Raw genomic sequence first — 24,041 nt, 5'->3', positions numbered from 1 at the left:
CCTTACTTAATCCACAGAACTACAAAAAGCCACAAGACTAGGCCTCTTTGGCAAATGTAAGAAATATCCAAAATGGTTTCATATCAAAAAGCAGAGTTCAACCTATTTTGCATTACAGATTGGTAAGGAAGCAGGTATGTCAACACCAGGAGTGGGGTCCTACAGAAGATGACTTAAAGCTCTAGGTAATAAAAACTTGTATTTTAAGGAGAAGTTCTGTGAACTTACAGTAATAATTTCTTTTGTAGATGGCCATTCTTAGATTTCTATCTTCTGAAGTCAATTTGGCTGTTTCTATCATTCTAGAGAATAAGAATCACCTTCTAATATCCTGTACCACCCCTCCTTAGTTACAAAATATCTAAGAATGCAAAAACTCAGCTCATTTTCAAATTCCTTACCACATTTTTAAAAGTTAGAGATAATACCTGCTCAAGTTTTTTGTTCAATAGAATAAAAGGAGAAGAGAGGAGCATATGGTGCAGTGACTTTCTTAAATTTAAACGAAATCAGTTAACTGAATCTTTAAATAAATTCCGGATTAGCAAGTGGTGCACCCTTTCTTTCGTTTTCTTCAATTCATAGTTGGACATCAATAGAGAAAAACATTCACAACCACTTAATTCTGTTATAAACATATGGAGTTTATCTTTCCACTACATATACCTTAGGAATAAGATTCATATTTCCAAATTTCCCTCTCAAGAGCCAAGAGTAGGATAATATGTTATACCTATCACACTCCCGGGAACCTGACAGTTGATCAAAGGCAGTTTCTGTCCCATCTATTAACCTTACTTTCTTCCTGCCCTACATTCTCCTTGCTGTACTTCACCAAACGCTAATCATAAAACTAATTGCTCCAAGGTCAGAGCGGAACCTAAGATGCCTTTTGCTAGTTAATATTAATTAACTTGTTCTTTTTAAATATTGTCCCACATAGTTTTTTTGTTTGTTTAACTGAAACATGGGTAAATTTTAAACAGCACAGAAGTGCATATATTGTAAGGAAAATTTCCCACTAACTCAAGAGCTCCAGCTAATTAATTTCTAATGAAAGGTCTGTAGAAACCCATGCTAATCCAGAGATTTAAACCAGTGACAAGACTTCCCTGGTGGCGCAGTGGTTAAGAATACACCTGCCAATGTGGGGGACACGGGTTCGAGCCCTGGTCTGGGAAGATCCCACATGCCACAGAACAACTAAGCCTGTGTGCCACAACTACTGAGCCTGCACTCTAGGACCCGCATGCCACAACTACTGAGCCCATGTGCTGCAACTACTGAAGCCCGTGCACCTAGAGCCCATGCTCTGCAACAAGAGAAGCCACCGCAATAAGAAGCCCACGCACCGCAATGAAGAGTAGCCCCCGCTCACCGCAACTAGAGAAAGCCTGCGCGCAGCAACCAAGACCCAATGCAGCCAAAAAATAAATTAAATTTAAAAAAAAACAACAAAGTATAAACTGGTGACAGTTGGGGCTTCATGCATTCAATTTTGTAGATATCAATACAATGAGAACATTGATATAATCATATAACAGGGGGAAACAATCCTTCAGAAAAGAGTGAGCTGTCTTGTATTTTGAGTCATTATAAAATTTCTCAAAGTGCTCCCTAAATTACTTTGTTTTTGAAAATAAAGCACTGTTTGCAGAAGACAGATTAGCTTAAAATGACCTCAGCCAATGACAGTTTTGGATATTTAGAGGTCATCTGATGAAATGGTTCCCCCTCCCTCACCCCCCAAGAAAAGAGAGAGCAAGAGAGACAAAGAAACTCAACACCTTATATGGTATATGTTGAATAACACTGTAAACATGTTAAAGATCCTACAGTTATGTGGGCAAGGTCTTTGCATTTGGGATATAATTTCCAGTGAAAGCAGTACTGTATAGAGCAGGTCAGTAAACTTTTCCTGTAAAGGGCCAAACAGCAGATATTTTTGGCTTTGAGGGCCATATGGTCTCTGTCACTACTACCCAACTTTGCCACAGTATCAGCCATAGACAATTAGTAATTAAAGGGCATGCCTGTGTTCCAATGTAACTTTATTTACAAAACAGGTGGTTATTTGGCCCTTTGCTGACTCCTGATATACAGCATCACACACAAAATTAAAATATCTCTGTATTTCAACTTAGATGGAAGTGATAGTATGTTTGTGGTAATGACAGTATGTACCTTATCTCAATAATTTTTTGTATTACCTTAATTGTCACAGGTTAATGAGAAAATACAGAGACAGACCTAAAACAAAAAATATTATGGCATGCTACACAAGCAAAGGTTTTGCAGTGGTTTAGGAGTGGTGTGAATAGAGCGATAGTCCCCAAGCTTTAACATGCATCATAACCACAATGAGGGCTTACTAAAAACTTCCAAGTTTCTGATTCAGTAAGATGAGACCTGATAATTTGCATTTCTAAATTACTGGTGATGCTGATGATCCAGGGACCACACTTTGAAAATTACTGGATAGAAAAAAAGTGGCACAGAGTAAATAGTACAGGCATGCTGAACTCAAAAGAAACCACACTATACCCTATTTGGATATTTAGGTCTTCTGGCGAATTGGTTCCTCCCTCCCTGCCCTGCCCTGCCCTGCCCTGCCCACCCCCAACCCCCCAAAAAGCAGCACTGTGGTAGCTGCTAATTGCTAAATCGCCATGAGCAGCAACTTAGTTTCAGCAAAACATTATCATCTGCCACACTGACTTAAAATTAATTTTATTTTTATTAGTTTTGTAGTTTTGTTTCTATTAATTGATAAGCTGTTTTAATTTCATAATGGTGTAAAAGCTCTAAGTATAAGGACCATCACAATAAAAACAATTCAAGATAACACCAAGTTGTGCGAAAAATTTTTTTCCTTTAAAAGGGGTTCAGTATATTATTTAAAGCTGACAATTGCGAATGCTAGTTGATTCTGCACATGAATCTGGCATGGCTGAGTTATTTTTTAGAAAATAAGAAGAACAATTTACATGTTTCTAGCCTTCTGCTCTTACCAATAAAGTAATTTGGATTATATGCAACTCAAAATATAGCCATTGTATTACCAAAATCTCTGCAAAGAATACTGGAAAGGAAAACACCACAGGGGTCTCACCGTTGCTGCTGGTTTTCGCATTCTTTGCCAGCTGTGCACGAGTAGCCGCAATCAAGCTGTCATGGGCCAACTCCTGAACCCGGAGGAACCATGGAATGCTACCGTCTGTGCTCTCACCGGAGAGGAAGTCATTCCCTGAATCCTCTGCCTCATCTTGTACAAATACCAAGTGTTCGGCGGAAGAGCCCAGACCTGGAAGAAACAAGAGGATATATGAAAGTCAGCCATCAGGTAATCCTTGGATTGGCCCTGGCTCAGAAACTCTGTGTCCTGATCAGCTATTCCAGACTTTCACCTCTCACCTCAAGCTTCTGTTCTCATACAAGATTAGGTTATCATCTTTCCACTCCCAGCTGACAGGCTGGTCTTTATCTTACCTACTCCTGTTTCAGAGGCAAAATGGTCTTTCCTAGCAACCAGGCTAACCCTCACCTCTAGGATCCCAATCCTATCTTTTAGTTTTCTCCTCTCCCAACTTCAACCCATTCCTCCTTAGTGGCCACCTTACAGCTTCCCTTTCAGCCTTTCAATCTGTCCAAGCTCAAGTCTCTCCCATCTTTTTTTTTTAAAGAATAGAAAATCCCAAGTATGTCTCTAAATATCACCTTCTCACCTGTTCCTTCAAAGTCATGTTTCTTGAAGTTTCTTAACTTCTAACTTGTGTATCTACTTTCTCACCTGCTGTCCATTCCCTATCTCTTTAACCCTAAGCTCCACCTCTACTACCTCAATAACAATTGCTCTTGCTAAGTTTGCTGGACATACACTTCCCGGTCCTCATCTCACTGGCGCAGTATGTGGTATTTGGCATGATTCTGTACCTTTTCTTCTTTACAACATTTCCTTCCTTGGCTCCCCCCACATCATTCTCATTTTGTTTTCTTGAGATCCCTCTCTCTAGAAGCTGCTTCCCATTCTTCTGTTACCCTCTTAAAATTTTTTTTCAGGGTCCCAGATTTGCCTTCTTTTCTGTTTATGCTCCAGACTACTCCTGAACCAAAGAATCCATGCTCATTGTTTCATACACTTCCTGAATGCTGATAAGCACTAAAACTACTTATTTCACAACAGACCTCTCTAGAACTCTGGATTCCTGTTTCTAACTCTCTAAAGGACACCTCCTCCTAAATGTCCCTGTGAAATCTCAATATCAACAGGCACAAATTGGAACTAATCATTCTCCCGCAGCCCTGTTCTTCCTGTGTGCACTATCTTGGTGAATGACACCACTTAATTTCCCAAACAAAAAATTTTTGAGTCGTCTTAGAGTCTGCCTTCTGCCTCTACATACCCAATTGATCACCAAATGACACCAATTCTCAAAAATAATAAAATAATAGTTTCTTCCCACTTTAAGTATGACTAAGTTAACTATTCCCTGCTCCCAGTTTTTTTTCTTAAGCATGAGCAGAAGTCAGAAAAGGGTAAAGAATACCTGCTCTTGTTAGGTTAAGAAGAATAAAAGAAGTGCTATCACTTGGCTGTAGATCTTGCAACAAGCTAGGAGACTCTGGAGTGGACAAAAACTCCGGAGACTTCTGTACGGTCTGAGCCCTCGTCTCTTCTCCGTCTGGACCCACATTCACCTGAAGGCTTCTCAACACAGCCGAGGAAGGAACCTCCTTGGAGGAGTTAGTATGATTTGGAGTATCATCTAGTAAAGGGAAAATACCATAGCTTTATGTAGCACCTATCTCCAAGGAGTTCACCATTTTGATATACGGTACCTAACACCCTTGTAACATCCCTTAGTGGTACCTAACACCCTTGTAACATCCCTTAGTATCTAACATCCTTACAGGAGCGGACAGCATTTTTATTTTATAAATACAAAATCTGCCTCAGAAAAGAAGAGAGAGTGAAAGGCAGCTAAAGGGTGTCAACCAAAATGTGAGGGGCAGACTCCTCTGATGGTCGGTGGTAACTAATACGAACCATCCACATTTGGACATTATAGACCTTTGTCCTTTTGAGGGCCCAAATCAGTATATTTCCCTTGAAAAATATAGTTACACAATGAATATGAACTCAAGAACAGGATCTAAATTTTAAACTATTTTTCTTGGGAAAAGATACCTCTCTTGAATTTTTATAACATGTATGTGACAGTTCTGGTGAGTCATTAGGGCAAAAATCACAGCCTGGGATATAACTGAAATTGTATAGAATCACGAGTATGTTTCATTATGGTTCTGGGTTTACACCAGATGTAAAGAAATAATTCGGAAGACTTACTTCTAGAACTTTATTCTAAGGGAGGGGATGAATTTCCAAAGGTTTTAGTTGCAATATAATGAAGAACTGCCAACAGTGCTAAAGCATCCGATGTTTTCAGGGGTTTCATTCATCTTTATAGAAGGCAGGTTACATTATTTTCTTCTTTCAAGGAGATAACAGGTAAGATTATAGGAATAAAGTGGAAGCCTAGGGACAGCACTGCCATTCCAAAGCCTAATGAAGTTGTACAACAAAGTGAATGAATTTAATGCCACACAACTGGTTAAATGGTAAATTTAACTGGTTAAAACAGTAAATTTTATATACACTTTACCACAAAAAACCTGTTCTTAAAGTTCATAGCAGAACTGTTTGTCAAAATACAACACTGGCAAATAACTACATATTCATCAGCTGTGGCATGGAAAAAGAAGTTGTGGTACACTCATATAACAGAATACTATACAGCAATGAAACCAAACAAACCAGAGCTACACACAAGGATGAATCTCACAAACATAAAAGGTACATGATACATTCATATGATTCCACTCATTTAAAGTCCAAAATCAGCTAAAATTAGACTTGGGTGATTAAACTTGGAAAACAAAGAACGGATTTTCAAAAAATTGAGGGCAGTGGTGACCTATGGAAGAACAGAGGTTGCTTTTATCATGGAGGAACCCATGGAGGGCCTGGAAGCTGGCAACGTTCTACTTCTTGATTGGGTGGTGCTATCTCCTTTATAATAATTCTTCAAAAGGTATATCCATATAGCTTTGTGCTTTTCTGTGTCTATCACATATCCCAACTAAAAAGAAAACATGTAGGTCATGCATGGAATGATTCACACATATTTGGGAGGAAGGGGAATGAGGTTAGGGAGGTATGTACAGATACATTTGTGTTTGTGATACTACGTTTCATGAGCTGGGAAGTGAGTACATGGGTTTTCATTTACTATTATCTATAACTGGTTGTCTAAAATATTTTAAATCAAAATTAAAACTAAAAGAAGATAATGTAGAAAAGAAGATGGATGCTTTTGTTCCTGTTTTCATTTCCTTTATTATTGTCAAAATATTTATTCAATATATTAAAATTGGGAGAGAAAATTCAGGAAAAAAAGCCTAATGAAGATCAAATTTTATCAGCACATGGAAATTTTCACATATTGAAAATCCATGGATTTGGAAACACTCCCAACACACCAGTAGAAAAATGGCACTTGAGAGATGGAAGATGTGGGAAAGACAGGAGCTAGATAGAGAAACCTTAAATCAACACTGGTTGGTTGAATATATCTGCCCTTAAGTCACTTCAAAAATCAAAAAAGAACACCACTAGAGGATAGTAACCAGAAGACTTTATAACAAATAAGTTGTCACCAACAGGTGACCCTCCCCTGATTTAACATTAATATTCCAAATTTTAAATATCTCAATTTCCAGAAAATAAAGAATCCATTGCATCCAAAAATAATGTTTTCCTTCCTAATAGTCAAGTGATAGGATCTCCTTCTTCTCATCCAAAGCTAATCTCACTACCCATGCTCAGCATTCTACTTCCTTCTACCTCTCCTGGAGCCTCCTCACCGATTATCTACTCTTTGTGTTTGCAGCTTCTCTAATGGGCTCTTTGCTCTTAGTATAAAACCAACCCCTAATATTTCAGATCTTAAAAAAGAACTCTTTAATGTACTTTATGTCCTTCTCTTTTTCCTTCCCATAGCAAGACAGCCTTTAGAAAGTATAGTTACTTCCTCAACTTGCAGTGATACCTCAACCCACTGCAGCCCGGCTTTCCACTCCCTCTCCAAGGAGCAGGTCCTGCCTAGGTCAACAATGACCTCATTGACCCTATCTCATTGGGACAGTCCCTGTCTCAGTGGGCCTCTTAGAAGCACATGTCACACTTGACTATTCCCTTGGGTTCCATGCCTGCACTCTATGCCAGTATTCCCCCTTTTGCTCTAGCCTTTCTTTCTTCCCTCCTTCGCAGGCTCTCCTGCCTCACCCCATACCTTGAATAGGGAGTTCCATGCAGTTCTGCCTTGGCCTCCTTTTCTTCTCACTCTCACTCTATGGGTGTTCATATCCATTCCTATGACTTAAACTACCAATGCAGGGAATTCCCTGGCAGTCCAGTGGTTGGGACTCCACACTCTCACTGCCAAGGGCCGGGGTTCAATCCCTGGTCAGGGAACTAAGATCCCACAAGCTGCACAGTATGGCAAAAAAAAAAAAATTTTTTTTAATAAATAAATAAACTAACAATGCACTTATGACTCCCATGGTTGCTTTTTCTCCACAAGTCCTAATTTTTACAGTTTCTACCAGTCAGTTAGCACATTCCACCAGTACCACAGAGAAGGCTAAGCTCTTAAGACGTGTTTATCTTATCTCTGGTGATCTTAATTTTTACCTGGTAACATTAGCCGACTGCATTCTGAGGCCTCAGTCACTGGAAGGAGGGACAAGCAAGTAATGTCTTTAGCTTCTGATTCTACTAGCCCCTGTCCCAGTGGGATGGACGTATTCTGAACAAATTGTACCAGCAGCTGAAGGGGAAAGGGGGGATGTGGAGACAACAAATAATACAGGTTATTATGAATGGATCTAAACCTCTGAATTTACCAAAATGCAATGATGTAATTAAGTCTTGATTGCTCACTATTCTCAACCTTATTCATAGAAAAACTAGATTAACTACAAAATAATATTTTAACTTATTTTTATCAAGTGTTCTAGATAAAAATTGAATCGTATAATTAACTTCTATAAAACAGAGAAATGATAAAAATAATTATATTTTTAAATGGTGGCTATTACAAATTCAACTGCATTGTACTGATTAAATTTTATAAGGCACTCTTCTGTGTATTGACTCTTTTAATTCTCACTGTAACTTAGTAAGATTAAACAGGTATTTTAAAGACAAGGAATCAAGTTGAAGACACTAAATGACTAGTCCAAGGTCACATCACTAGTTAGGAGCAATGTCAGTCTTCATACTTAGGTAACATGATTCCAAATTCAGTGATCTTTCCACTAAGCAACACAAATGTTCTAAAATTAAAATGAGAAAAATGAATAAAAATTTTAAATGTTTAAATCCCCTAATCACATTTAAAAAGAAAACACTTTTAGATATATACAAAATTAATAAAAAATGGTTTGTGGTAGTAAATATTACATATATGTCATATACATAAATTTTGTCATTATGTAATTATGTAAATGTATAATAATTTACACTTATTTAAATAACAAGTATACAAAGTTACAAAAGGTAAGAATTGAGTTTTTTAATTTTTGAGAAAGTACTTAGTAACAGAAAAATAATAAACTAGTAGTTACAACCAAAACCATATGGCCCACAAAACCTAAAATATTTATCACCTGGCACCATTACAGAAAAAGTTTGCTGACTCCTGAACTAAGAACAAACTCTGGAATACAGCCCACCAAAAGAAAAGGAAACCAGTTGCCTGGGCTCACCTCTGGTTTGGATTCTAACTCATCTGATAACATTGATTCAGCTTCCAAATCCTGTAGCTGTTCAGGGGACAGGTTAAGTTTTTAATTCAGAGTCAATGACACCTTCCTGTTATGCTCATACTCCTCTAGGAAGTGCTATGCTTTTCCTGTAAGATGCTGTGCTGGGTGGGTAATTAATTTAGCCTAAAAAAGGAAAAAAGAAAGAGAGAGAGAATTCAGAGCAGTAGGAAAATGTAGCTAAAAAAACAAAGCCGGGCTTCCATGGTGGCGCAGTGGTTGAGAGTCCGCCTGCCGATGCAGGGGACAGGGGTTCGTGCCCCGGTCCGGGAAGATCCCACATGCCGTGGAGCGGCTGGGCCCAGGAGCCATGGCCGCTGAGCCTGCGCGTCCGGAGCCTGTGCTCTGCAACGGGAGAGGCCACAACAGTGAGAGGCCCGCGTACCGCAAAAAAAAAAAAACAAAGCCACTTCTTTACATATCCAAAAATCACAACAAGCAAGCAAATAAAGAATTCAGCCCAAAACACCTGTTTTAAAATAGAACAAGCCCAACAGATATCAAAACCCATAAAAAGTTGTACTTGAATGTAGAATTTCTAACAATCTATTCTAAGAACATAGAGAACAGACTTGTGGCTGCCAAGGGGGAAGGGGGTGGGGGAGAAATGGATTGGGAGTTTGGGATTAGCAGATGCAAACTATTATATATAGAATGGATAAACAAGGTCCTACTGTATAGCACAGGGAACTATATTTGATATCCTGTAATAAAGTACAATGGAAAAGAATATGAAAAAGTATACACATACATATATATGTAATGATATAACTGAATCATTTTGCTGTACAGCAGAAAGACAACACTGTAAATCAACTATACTTCAATAAATTTAAAAATAAATAAATAAAATAAAAAATAAGAAAAGATCTTAAGTATGGAAAAAGCTATATGCCCAAAGAATTTCACCTTATCATCTGTGATAATAAATAACTGTAAGCAACATATAAATATACATATATATTCAATTAGGTAATGGTTGATTATAGTAGGACACTGTATGACTTAAAATACAGTTATGAAGGGCTTCCCTGGTGGTGCAGTGGTTGAGAGTCCCCCTGCCAATGCAGGGGACGCGGGTTAGTGCCCCGGTCCGGGAGGATCCCGCGTGCCGCGGAGCGGCTGGGCCCGTGAGCCATGGCCGCTGGGCCTGTGCGTCCGGAGCCTGTGCTCCGCAACGAGAGAGGCCACAACAGTGAGAGGCCCACGTACCGCAAAAAAAAAAAAAAAATACAGTTATGAAAACAATGCAACAAAAATGCTAATGACATTAAATTACAAAAACAAAACACAAAATTATACACTTGCAGTTATTAAAACTAGTTAAGATAAACACAGGAAAAAGTAAAAGGAAATCCACACAGCCATGAGAGTCACTGTACTGGGTGGGTGGTAGGCTGGTGTGACGTTTTTCTTTTCTTAATTTCCCAATTTTTTATTAAAGGTAATTACACAGTCAAAATTTGAACAGTGTTTCCCCAAAGTAGTATTCTCAGGACACTCATGAAGCTGTTTTCCCCCCTTACTTTAAATTCTCACTTTCTTGATGACTATCCTTAGTGTTGTGTTTGGATTCCTTTTTCTTTTTTGTGTGTATTTATCTATTATAGATTTTTGGTTTGCGGTTACCATGAAATTTTGGTATAGTAATCTGTATACACAACTGTTTTAAGCTGCTGATCTCTTAATTTCAAATGCATTTTAAATATCCTGCATTTTCACTCTCCTCCTCTCATGATTACTGGTTTTGATATCATATTTTACATCTAATTGTTTTGCACATCCCTCAATTGCTCTTGTGGATGGAGATGATTTTATTACTTTTGCTTTTTAACCTCCCTACTAGTTTGTGTGTGGATGATTTCCTACCTTGACTGTATGTTTGCCTTTACCAGTGAGCTTTCCCATTTTGTAATTTTCTTGTTTCTAGTTGTGGCCTTTTCTTTTCCACCTAGAGAAGTTTCTTTAGCATTTGTTGTAAAGCTGGTTTGATGGTGCTGAATCCTTTTAGCTTTTGCTTGTCTGTAAAGGTTTTGATTTCTCCATCAAATCTGAATGAGAGGGCTTCCCTGGTGGTGCAGTGGTTGAGAGTCCGCCTGCTGGTGCAGGGGACACGGGTTCGTGCCCCAGTCTGGAAGGATCCCACATGCCGCGGAGCGGCTGGGCCCGTGAGTCATGGCTGCTGGGCCTGAGCGTCCGGAGCCTGTGCTCCGCAGTGGGAGAGGCCACAACAGTGAGAGGCCCACGTAACACACACACACACACACAAAAAAAATCTGAATAAGAGCCTTGCAGGGTAGAGGATTCTTGGTTGTAGGTTTTTCCCTTTTGTCACTTAAAATGTACTCACTCTCTTCTGGCCTGCAGAGTCTGCTGAAAAATCAGCTGATAACCTTATGGGAGTTCCCTTATATGTTATTTGTTGTTTTGCCCTTGTTGCTTTTAGTATTTTCTCTTTATCTTTGTCAATTTGATTACTATGTGTCTCAGCATGTTTTCCCTTGGGTTAATCCTGTATGGGACTCTCTGCACTTCCTGGACTTGGGTAACTGTTTCCTTTCCCACGTTAGGGAAGTTTTCAGCTATTATCTCTTCAAATATTTTCTCAGGCCCTTTCTCTCTCTCTTTTCCTTCTGGGACCCCTATAATGCAAATGTTAGTGTGTTTGATGTCCCAGAGGTCTCTTAAACTGTCCTTTCTTTTCATTCTTTTTTCTTCATTCTGTTCCGTGGCAGTGCTTTCCACTATTCTTTCTTCCAGCTCACCAATCCGTTCTGCCTCAATTATTCTGCTACTGATTCCTTCCAGTGTATTTTTCATTTTAGTTATTGTATTCTTCAACTCTGTTTGGTCACTCTTTATATTTTCTAACTCTTTGTTAAAAACTTCTTGTAACTTCTCACTCTGTGCATCCATTCTTTTCCTGAGTTCTTGGTTCATCTTTAGGATCATTACTCTGAACTCTTTCTTGGGTAGACTGCCTATCTCCACTTCACTTAGTTGTTGTTTGGGGGTTTTATCTTGTTCCTTTGTCTGGAACATATTCCTCTGCCGTCTCATTTTGTCTAAATTTCTATTTGTATTTTTATGTATGTGGTAGGTTAGTTACATTTCTCAACCTTGGAGAAGTGGCCCTCTGTAGGGGATATCCAGGTGTCCCAGCAGTACACTCTCCTCTCATCACCCAAGGGCCAGGGACCATCTGGTCACAGGGTAGGTTCTGACTTGTGTTTGCAGACTCAGTTCCACAGGCTGCAGGACTGTAGTTTTCTTGCTTCTGGTGTCTGCCCCCTGGTAGGTGAGGCTGGGTCTTGGCCCTCTGGTGGGCAAGGCTGAGTCAAGGGGCATGTCTAGAGGTGGCTGTGGGATCAGGAAGTCTTTAGGCAGCCTGTCTGCTGATGGGTGCGGTTGTGTTCTTGCCCTGTTGGCTGTTTGGCCTGAGGCATCCCAGCACTACAGGCTGTTGGGTAGGGCCAGGTCTTGGTGATAATGACCCAAGCAAGATGTCAGCCTCCAGCAAGAGTTCACACTGATGAATACTCCCCGATATCTCTGCCACCAGTGTCAATGTCCTCAAGGGGAGCCACAGCCACCCCTATCCTCCCCAGGAGACCCTCCAAGACCAGCAAGTTGGTCTGGCCCAGGCTCCTATGAAGTCATCACTGCTTTTGCCCTGGGTTCCATTGCGTGCAAGACCTTGTATGCACCCTCCAAGAGTGGAGCTCCTGTAATTAAGCCCCACTGGCCCTCAAAGCCAAATGCTCTGAGGGCTCCTCCTCCAGATGTCAGACCCCCAGGCTGGGGAGCCCGATATGGGGCTCAGAACGCTCACTCCCATGGGAGAACTTCTGCAATATAACTGTTCTTCAGTTTGTGGGTTACCCAGGTGGGGAGTATGGGATTTGATTATATCACAAGTGTGCCCCTCCTACCGTCTCGTTGTGGTTTCTTCTTTATGTCTTTGGATGTAGATTATCTTTTTGATAGGTTCCAGTCTTTTTCATCAATGGTTGTTCAGCAGTTAGCTGTGATTTTGCTGTGCTTGTGAGAGGAGGTGAGCTCAAGGTCCTTCTACTCTGCCATCTTGTCCTCCCATCCTCTAAATTCTTAGTTTCTTAAAGTTTTTCTTTCAGGATTTTGGCAAATGAGTCCACTTTATTTCGCACAATTTTTGCTTAAATTGGAAGCACTATTATATACCAAGTAAGCATACAGTGTAAAATATACCCAGGATGGGAGTTTTCAATACATACCAAGGTACAGTGGAAAGTTAGAATAAGAAAGACTTACTCTACAAAAAGGGCATTTAGAAGTATGTGAATAAATGTTTATTCTCCTGTTGGTTAAACCTCTCCCCACTGCTAGCTTCCAGAAATCCTCACTTTCATCATAAAAAAAATGTATAAGATGTAAATGAAAAGGCTCATTTTAAGTTTACCACATAAAGCTGTCATAAATCCCTGACTTGCCCTTTCACATACATTTTTCTTATTCAAGCACTATGCTCAATGTAGTTTACCCATCCCTCTTTTCAGAGAGGAAGGAACCAAGGCTTAGTACAGTTACTTGCTCAAGTTATTAAGCTGCAGAGCCAGCATTCCCACCCACAGAGCAGGCTGGCATGAATAGTAATTACATCTCTCTAGGTCTGATCTTGAATCATCAGGATTCAAGAATTAAGAATTCCTTTTCCCCAATTCCAGCTCATTTCAAGCAGCCAAGAAATTACCAAATGTTTGTTTAGGTTAACCTTAGGGTTCCTCCAACTTGAAGATGCCAGGACTGTAAAATCTCTAAGAAACTAGACAACTATTTACTGTCCTTTATATTTGTTAGTTTTCTTAGAAACTGATGGCAGTGGCTCCATTTCTGATATCCTTACGTAATGAAAATTTTAAAAAATTAAGTATATGAACATGTGTACCAAACAAGGGAAAAAATCAGATATACTATATTTTAGACATTTTTGCAAATCTGTAATAACAATTTAGAGAAGGGAGATGCCACCTCTCTTACAGTTTAATAGATACCTCTAGATCACCATTTCTCATGCTCATGGTTATCTGTGACGTTTCATTTTAGTCATTTCAATGATAATTTTTAAAAAATTAACACATGCATTTTCTGGAACAAATCAGTATCCATATTATAACTGAGTTCTACCACACAATTTTGGTGCCCAGTTTGTGGTTTGTATGTTTGCTGTATAAAAAAAAGAGAGATGAGTAGGATGCAGCAGAATAGGCAGGATGACCTCAAGAGAATCTGTACTGGAGCACTCAGTACCATATCGAGTGTATTGGGTGGATCTCATCTTTAACACAGCAACTTACTATGTACATTAGCTGGAAATGTGAAGGCATATATGCAATTAAAAATTTCTATTCCCAATTCAAGTTACCCACTTAACAGATTTCAAAAACTATAATTCAAATATTTTTTTTACATTAACAGCTTCACTGAGATGTAATTCACATACCATACGGTTCACTCACTTCAAAAGTACAACTAAATTTTTTTAGTATATTCACAGTTATGCGACCATAACCACAATCAATTTTACAACAATTTCATCACCCCAAAAGAGAAACCTATTAGTAATCACTCCCCATTTCCTCCCAAACCGTCCCCTGACCAAGCCTAGGCAACCACTAATCTATTTTTTGTCTCTATGGAGTTCCCTATTCTGGACATTTCATATAAATGGAATTATATATGTAATCTTTTGTGTTTGGCTGCTTTCACATAGCATACTGTTTCCAATGTTCATCCTTGTTATAGCACGTACCAGTACTTAATTTCTTTTTATTGTCAAATAATATTCTAGGGCTTCCCTGGTGGCGCAGTGGTTGGGAGTCCGCCTGCCGATGCAGGGGACGAGGGTTCGTGCCCCGGTCCGGGAGGATCCCGCATGCCGCGGGGCGGCTGGGCCCGTGGGCCATGGCTGCTGAGCCTGCGCGTCCGGAGCCTGTGCTTCGCGACGGGAGGGACCACGACAGTGAGAGGCCCGCGTGCCGCAAAAAAAAAAAAAAAAAAAAAAATAATAATAATAATAATAATAATAATATTCTATTGCATGGATATACATTTTATTTGTCCATTTATCAGTTGACGGTCATTTGGGTTGTTTCCACAATTTGGCTATCATGAAAAATGCTGCTATAACATTCATGTACAATTTTTTTTAAATTAATTAATTTATTTATTTTTGGCTGTGTTGGGTCTTCGTTGCTGTGTGCGGGCTTTCTCTAGTTGCGGTGAGTGGGGGTTACTCTTTCATCGTGGTGCGCAGGCTTCTCACTGCAGTGGCTTCTCTTGTTGCGGAGCATGGGCTCTAGGCACGCGGGCTACAGTAGTTGTGGCATGCAGGCTCAGTAGTTGTGGCTCACGGGCTTAGATGCTCCGCGGCATGTGGGATCTTCCCGGACCAGGGCTCGAACCCATGTCCCCTGCACTGGCAGGCGGATTCTTAACCACTGCGCCACCAGGGAAGCCCCATGTACAAATTTTTGTGTGGACATATGTTTTCACTCTTTAGGGTATACGTCTAGGAGTGGAAATGATAGGTGATACAGTAACTGTGTTTAACCTCTTGAGGAATTACCAGGCTATTTTCCAAAGTGGCTGCACCATTTTACAATCTCACCAGTAGTGCATGAGGGATCCAATTTCTCCCTATCCTCTCCTTTTAAAATACACCTTTTTTAAAATTACAGCCATCCTAGTGAGTGTGAAGTGGTAACTCATTGTAGTTTTGAGTTGCATTACCTGATAGCTAATGATGTTGAGCATCTTTTCATGTGCTTATATGCCATTTGGACATCTTTTTTGGAGAAATGCTTATTCAGATCGTTGGCCCATTTTTTAATTGAGTTGTCTTTTTATTATTGAGTTGTAAGAATTCTTTATATATTCTAGATACGAGTCCCTTACCAGATATAAGATTTGCCCAAACTTTCTCCCTTTCTGTGTTATCTTTTTATTTGCAACACAAATCTTATCTTCTTCTGAATAAGGCAACTCTAACTCTACAAAGTTATCAAACAATACCTCACTGAAACTGGCATTCAAGGCCTTCTGGCCAGTTTTGGTTGAATGTGAGATCTGATTATCATAAACTGCTTCATAATGCCTTCACATCAAAAATACTACCTTGTATGATATTCTCTACATTGCTATTACTAAAGTTAAAATATAGAAACAGATTATATATATTAGTGAATCCAAAGCTAAATCTTTCCACTATTCAGATCAACATTAAGTATTTCATTTCAGTAAAACAACATCTCTACAACATAATATGAATGTTAATTTGGATCTTCTTGGGTTTTGGTATGGTTTACATCTATATACTTACTCATAAAGATATAAATCCATGGTAACAATGGACATAACACTGATAACCTAAATTGTACTATATACATGGTTCCTATGGCCATCAAAACATATTAGATTGCTTAAGAAAACAACCTTGCTTCAGCATATATTATATATTTTTTAAAATTCCACTGACCCTACCATTGCTAGTACTAAATTATTTGTAAATTTGTTTTGATTTTATAGTTGATTAAAAGGTATAGGGGTTCAACACAGGAGGGATAAGGATTACCTAGCTTTTTTTTTTTTTTTTTTTTGCTGTACGAGGGCCTCTCACTGCTGTGGCCTCTCCCGTTGCGGAGCACAGGCTCCGGACGCACAGGCTCAGCGGCCATGGCTCACGGGCCCAGCCGCTCCGCGGCATGTGGGGTCTTCCCAGACCAGGGCACGAACCCATGTCCCCTGCATCGGCAGGCGGACTCTCAACCACTGCGCCACCAGGGAAGCCCAATTACCTAGCTTTTCGTTTGAGTATATTTAAAGTATTTATGATAAAAATAATTTACCAGTATGGGGTTGCGGGGGAGTGTCCAATGCAAGGTCTTTCCTTCAAATGCAATTTACATGACACTGGAGTGAAAGGCACTGCTTTACTCAAACAGAAGCTATTTTCAAGATAATTATGGGTCTCAGAGGAAATTTCTTCCTAGGCTTTCTTATATTAATTAAGATAAGAGATTAGAGATGCAATACCAAGCAGTCGCCTACATCACCCAAAGTCCTTTAAATGGACAGTAATATTTGCTCATGTTTATTTTGTATCTTTACCCAGACAGACAAAATTTGTATTCTTATTTCCTTCTAAATAGAAAAATTACTAATTTAGCTCCATAAAAAATAAAAGAGATAATGATATTTAACTATCAGCAACAAAGGCCAGGCACATCAAATCCTATTTTCCACAAATCATAACATAAATAAGGAATCTTGGCTCCGGATGAAGAGTTCATAACAAAACTAACTGATCTCAGAAACCCAAGGATTGTCTAAGTATACTGTTCAGACCTTTCCTCCCTCTACCCTTGGCAACAACTAGATTTTACTGTGTGCATGGTTCCCCATGGCCACGAAAGCATATTAGACTGCTTAAAGGAACAATCTTGGTCTAGCACATATTATATTTTTTAGAAATCCACTGACTCTGCCACTGCTATTATTGAATATATTACCCCACAGTCAGCCTAAGGGTTTAAAAAAATGCAGGCAACACAAACCTTTGCAATGAACCAAAGCAAAGAACACAAGAAGCCCTGAAAAGTTCTGGGAATAAGTAACGAGAGAACACCTAACAACAGCAAAGTAGATTTAGGACAACAGCAATCTCTATGACCATCCTGAGAACAACTCTCTTTCTGTTTTTAGCCAAATAAATAAATCCTGGGAACTGAAGTTTGATAAACTGTATTCTTTTTTTTACAGTACACTCAACATCATCCAGCAAATCATGCATTAACACTAAGGAGCTGAACAAGTTTAATAAAGAAGTTGAGATGTTTAAAAAAAATATCCAAGGTCTCTAAAGTAGGAATCTAAATTCTGCCTCTGACTCATTGGTTGAGACCTGGGCAAGCTATTCATCTTCTTGGCCCTGGGAAACTTATCTGAAATACAGAAATGAAATAGGTCTACCCTAAGATTATTTATATATTAGGCAATAGAAATAATTACAAAATTCTTCAGAAACAAAGTTCTGCATAAGTGCTTAAGAAACAAGTAAATCTATCAAACGATTAATGTACTATAAAAGGTTAAGAAATCTGCTTTTTGTTACTGAGTCCAAATTTCCTATACAGCAAACTTTTTCTGACTGCAAGGCACAGTAAGATACATTTTCCATCATAACCCAGAGAATGAAACACACACAGATACACACAAATAACACTTTCATAAAACAATAAAATACTAACATATACTAATCTCATGCACTTTGAATTTATTTTTAAATGATAAGATCCAGGAAAATGTTCTCACAGCTATTAACAGGTTATGTCCCACAGATTGAAAAACACTGTAAAGTATTTTCAAGTGTCTAAAATGCATATGTTTAACACAGAATCAGTCTTAAAATATAAAGCCATAGATATAAACCTGCTGTAAGTGCAAACAATCAGCAATTACCACTGATAAAGTCTTGGTGAAATTGAGATTACTTAAACCTCAAACCTCCTTGAGGTCTGCAAAGGAAAATACTACACACTAGGCAAAGAAAGACAAAGTAGTTTTTCTAATTGACCAGTCTTTGGTCCCACACCCTAATGAAGAACTCTCATATACTAGACAGGAATTAGTGGTAACACCATTTCCCTAGAGTAGGTATGGCCTAAAACCAATGCAGGCTACATGGAGAAATACTGGGAGGGAAAAACCAATCCAAAGTAAACTAAGCAAGCAACAGGGGAACAGAGCTGATACAGGTCTCTTGCCTTAGTCCTGACTGCCATACAGAAGGGAGTGTATTCCAAACAGAAAGATGACCAGGGGCTTTTAATACTCTGCATCATGAAAGAAACAGAACAGCATTGTGTCAACCTCCAAAAAGCAATGTGATTCCACCCTAGAATACAAAGCCCAGAATACCAGTATTGCTCTTATCCTCTTGAGGGAGGTAGAAAATGCCTTGACCTTGACCTGCTTTTGGAAAGAAGGGGAAGGCTGAGGGAGGCTTGAGAAAAAAGAGGGAAGAAACTGAGAAACACTGTGCTCCCCCAATTGGTCACTATTCATAAAGGTTAAAATAAAGCACATAATTTCAACCAAGAGGACTAGTCTCTCTTACCATGGGCCAATCTGCTTCTCAGCTCCCCCGAAACCTGTGGCTGACCACAGATACAGACAGGAACAAAACTCAGTAATACTTAAAAAACGAAAACAAAATTCTACTAATGTTAGTGAATTCCAAAGACCAAAAATTAAAATTTAAAAAAGAGCAGTTTAAGTTTTGGCATAAAATGGTAGTGAAAGGAACAGAAAAACCAAGAAACTTTTAAATATCATATCTAGTATATGATATAGCATGAGAGTTAATTAAATTCTAATGATAAAGTGGTAACGGGTACTGATAAAAGACATTTGGAATATAGAACTGTGAAGCCAGAACGAATCTCAGAAACCGTAGCATTCATCCTGCGCCTTCCCTCTTCTCTTCCCAGGATCTTCTGGGGTGCTCCATTCCTACAGCCCTGATTTTTATTCCAGTCACCTCCCCATTTCTCTGCAATCCTTCAGAGACAAATTTAAGCCAATGATCTTCATGCTGCCAAATTTAGGGGATACTTTGCTGCCCTCATCTTACTTGACCTTTGCAAGGGACAGCTACTATTTTTGACTGTTCCACATTCATTTCCCCGTTTGGGTGACAGGATCCACATTTTGTTTGGGGATCTATCCCTCCCCCACTGGATACATTCTTAGTGCGATTATAGATTAAGGTGTTCTTTTCTATCCTGACCAACTGTTGGACACTCAACCCATGATGAACAAATCAGATACTTTTCCTCAGACTGTGAATTCTAAAAGAAGTAACTAAGGTGAAAACTGCTGTAGCAGCCCATTCACTCCAGTACTGCAATTAGCAGCCTCCCCCTGGGGCTGCTCAGATTCCTGTCCTTTTCAAAGCCAGGCCTTCAGTATTTCCTTTGATCCTGTCAGCTGCCCACATCCTTGTCATAAATTCCTCTTCTCCTCAAGTAAGTTGGTCATTTGCAACCAGTCATAACTGATATTTTCCCTTAGAAGTACTGCCTCCTTCCTCAAACACTTTACTTACTCTCTTTTGCTTCTAAGATACTTCTTCCTTATTTTAATCCTACCTCCTTGGCCATTCCTCCAGTTTCCTTCGATAACTCCTATTATATTCCTCCTCCACTCATCCTCTAAATATTAATGTTCTTCAGGATAGTTTGCAGGCCAGGCCCTCTTCTCTTGCTAGACTCTCTTCCTAGTGTGAACTCATGGCTTTAAATGATACGGTCTCCAAAATTTTTATCTATAGCCCAGATATCTCCTCTGAGCTGCAAACTTGTACATAAGATTGCTTATTTGACATCTCTACCTCATGTTTTGATATCTCAGATTTAACATGTTCAAAATGAACTCTCTCCCAAGCCTATTTCCCATCCTCCCCTGCCAGCCCCTCTGACCACAACCCTCCGCTCAAGGGAGGATCACCATTCACCCCATTTAGAAGCCACTTTTATTACTTTCTTTCCTTTGTTCCCAGTATCCAGTCCAGCTGCAAGTCTGGACTTGATTCTATCTCCAAAAGAGATCGCAAATCCACCTACTTCTATCTCTACTGCCATTACTCCACTCCAGGCCACCAGCAACCTTGCCTTGAAGTACTGTTACTGTCTCCTAACTGGTCTCCCTGCTTCTATACTTTGCCTTCCTCCATTCTGTTCTCTTCACATCACTTAATATCATCTTAAAATGTGAATTTTCACATTTTTTTCACGTGGCTTCCCAATGCATCTAGAAAAAATCCAAACTCCTTATCCTGACCTATAAGGACCCATGTGATCCATTCCTGCCTCGATTCAAGCTCCAGCCAGATGACTCTCCCTTAGTTCCTTGAACACATTAAGCTCTTTCCTATGTTAGGGATTTGCACACATCATTTCCTCTACTTAGGAATGTTTTCTCTTCCATTGCTCTTTTTCATTCTTCAGGGCTCTACTTAACTATCAACTCATGCAGAAACGCTCTGCCTGATAACCTTATCCAAGGAAGGTTCCTCATACCCCCACTTTTATTTTCTATCTCTGCTGTCTCCATTACAGCACTTACCACAATTTCTAATTCTTTTGTTTTGATACAGTATTCACTTTTTGTCTGGCTACCCCCTAAATTGTAAGCTCCATAAACAAGGGCAAGAACTAGCCTGTCTTGTTCACTACTATATCTCCCAGAACCCATCACCTAGTGCCTGGCAAAGTATTGTAGGTAATTCATAAGGAATTTAGGTCTCCAAGAGTCATTTCTGATACTGTGAAGCTCTGAGATTGTCTTTACTATGAGTTTAAAGGGCTTTTATACAAACTTCCTGTAAGCAGCTAGTAGGCACTGAACAAATATTTGTATAACGAATGAATGACTCCGTGAATGATACACAAATTTTTGTCTCTATTTCTGACCTCTCTCTGTACTCTAAACTTTCATTTCTAACTGCTTGCTAGGTATCCCCATGTGGATATCTAACTCAATTTTAACAATGTCCAAAATCTAGACTGTCACCTTCCCTACCAAACCTGTTCTTCTTCCTGTATTATCCATTTCAGTTATTGCCCAATTGTTCTCCCACTCAGCTACAAATTCTAGGTCTTGAACAATCGCTCTCATCCTCCATATTTAAGTAATCCCAGTGGTTCTGATTCCTCCAAATTTACTCCTACCATAATGCCCTGTTTAGGTTTTTCATTATCTTTCAACTACACTATGAATATAGGCTTCTAACTGGCCACCTTGCCCTTAAAATTCCCCTTTCCATTCCATCTTTTATGCAGCCACTCGAGTTATCCTTCCAAAACACAGAAATGCTTACCTCACTTCCGTTACCCAAAGTTCAGTGCTTCAGAATTAACAGTCAAATCCCTAAGCATGGCATTTTAAATATTCAACAATATGTCCTCAAATACTGTTCCAACTGCAGCATCCACTATATTCCTCAATGAACCCTTTTCTCCAGTACACACTGGATTGGCTACTAAATGAACACTCCAACCTATTTTAGTGCTCAAGGTCCCTTTCCCTTGTGATAGTTCTTCAGTAATAAGACCCTCCAGTAATAAAACCCTCCAATCCAGCTGTGAGCTTTTGAAATCCTTTCCAGTCTTTAAAATCCAACTCATACACCATCCTCCATGAAGACCCCTTTCCCTCCAGTTAGAACAAATCTGTCCTTCCCTTGGTGTTCTCACAACACAGTTTAACCTCTCTTTAGCAATTATTTCAGCCTGCCTTGGGAGTTAGTTGTCTACCTGCATATTTTTCTCACTGGTTAAGGTTCATTGAATTTATCATCCTTCTCCCATCCTTCTCCCTTCTCCACTGCACAAACTAAGCATTCAGGAAATATTTGCTGAATGAATAGGTAACCCCCTTCATTTACAGAAGGAAAAAAAAGTCCAAAGCTAGAGATTAACTTGCCAAAAATTAGACCTCTACTTAGATGTAAAACTTAAAAAACTAGAACCTAAATCTTTTGACTGCAAGTTTAGTTGACCTTGTCTCACACGAAGATAACACAAAGCGGAATTTCTCACTCCCTAACAATAACAAAATGTCCCTGGCTTTATTTTAAAATGTTTCTTTTATTCTCTTTGCGAATACGCTGTGTTGGTCCTTGTGCAAAACTGAGGAAGAAATACAAATTAAGTTCCAAGTTAATAATATTTAACTTTCAAATCGCTCCTAAATGCATTTCAGAGCCTCATGAGCAAGTGAGATAAACTTTAATAAACTAACTGAATTCTTTTCTCTGAAGAAACTTCAACCTGAGAAATGCATAAGGCTGTAGACTCTCACAGCCCACACCCTCGCCTTGAAATGACACGCAAATGAGAAACCAGTGGCCCAGACCCTCCGAGTCAGCAGCCTTCCTTCTTCTAGACCGAGAAAGTAAGTGGACGTACAAAAGAAGAGGGTAGATCTAGGCTAAAATGTCCAGGGCAGAGTCGCCTTGACATCCTCGTTCCCCCATTACAACAGCCTAGTGAAGGGCCCCAAGGTCCGCACGCAGGCCTCGCGGAGGGTGCAGTCCGGGAGCCCCCGCCGGGGGGACTCGCTGACTCTAGCTTTCTCCAGGTTGGTCTTGTCCCCATGCCCCTGGCCCCGAAACCAAGCGAAGGAGCCGAAACATCTGCCCCAAAAAGCCCGCGAGAAGAGCCGAAGCCGTAGGGTTTCAGACCGGCCGCTCCAGATCCGGGTGGGGTGCCCCGGGGCGGTTTCCCTGTCCTCTCCGGGGGCAAACTCGGCCCGAGCCCCCGAGGAGCCAGCACTGGCTCCCTCCCTCTCGGGGACCACCTAGCCGAGCGGGTCGGTCAGGCTCACCCCGTAGCTCACCTCTCCGTCCCGGGTAGCCGTTCGTCCGTCAGTCGGTCCCGAATTCTGTCCACACAGAGCGTCTTCCGGCTCCCGCCGGAAGCAGCTCGAGCGCGGGACAGGAAGTTTGGCCGCCCCCCCGCCCCACACACCCACTCGCTCGCCTCCGAGCCGGGCTGCTGCAGCCCCGCAGGAGGTTCCGCCCCGCGGGCCGCTGGCCTGCGCGGGCCAGGAAGGCTTGGCTCGGAGAGGGAAGGCACTGCAGTCTCCTGCCTCCCACTCGTTCCCTCTCGGCCTTTGTAGCTCCGTGGTCTGCGAAGCCCGAAAAACGGGGTCAGTCAATTCTAGGCGTGACGTCACTGCTTCCCCTGCTGCAGCGGATGGGGTAGTTATCTCCTGTCAGCTGAGATCAGTACATGTTGCAATGGAGGCAAGCGAGAAAGAAAAGATCACTACTTAAAACATTTATCAAAGTTCTTAGTGAAGAGGACCTCGAAGCTTCACTGCCCGAGAAGGGAACTTGCAGAATCTAGTTCTGCACTGCATACCAGGTGGGGTAAGAATTGAGACTCCGGTGTAGAACTTTTTTTTGGAAGGTGAAGTCCCTACAGTCTGGGATCCGTCAGTACAGTAGGATGTAAAGAGCTCTCCGATGTCCACACCGGTGCTAGAACACTTGAGTTTCAGGCCAGATGCCGCAACTTGTTAGAGCTTTATGTGTTTGACTGACTTTGTGAAAT

General features: G+C 40.3%; 1 protein-coding gene across 3 annotated transcripts in view; it reads right to left on the bottom strand.

Annotated features, from left to right (window-relative positions):
- The window catches only part of ZNF410 (zinc finger protein 410), a 40,285-nt gene extending 16,855 nt beyond the window's left edge, over positions 1–23,430 (bottom strand). For all 3 annotated transcript variants that reach the window (XM_082619484.1, XM_082619486.1, XM_082619485.1), the window contains exons 1-5: positions 23,323–23,430; positions 8,830–9,012; positions 7,754–7,889; positions 4,548–4,766; positions 3,113–3,304 (exon numbers count right to left, since the gene is read on the bottom strand). In XM_082619484.1, the coding sequence (XP_082475610.1) occupies positions 3,113–3,304; positions 4,548–4,766; positions 7,754–7,889; positions 8,830–8,862 (580 nt within the window). In that variant the 5' untranslated portion in view covers positions 8,863–9,012; positions 23,323–23,430. The remainder of the gene's footprint in view (positions 1–3,112; positions 3,305–4,547; positions 4,767–7,753; positions 7,890–8,829; positions 9,013–23,322) is intronic.
- Positions 23,431–24,041: the final 611 nt, after the last annotated feature.

Source organism: Mesoplodon mirus, assembly GCF_964341445.2.
Source record: "Mesoplodon mirus genome assembly, chromosome: 4".
In the NCBI taxonomy this organism is placed as follows: Eukaryota; Metazoa; Chordata; class Mammalia; order Artiodactyla; family Ziphiidae; genus Mesoplodon; species Mesoplodon mirus.
Note: the sequence above shows the minus strand (reverse complement) of the source record. Positions and strands in the feature narration are given on the sequence as shown.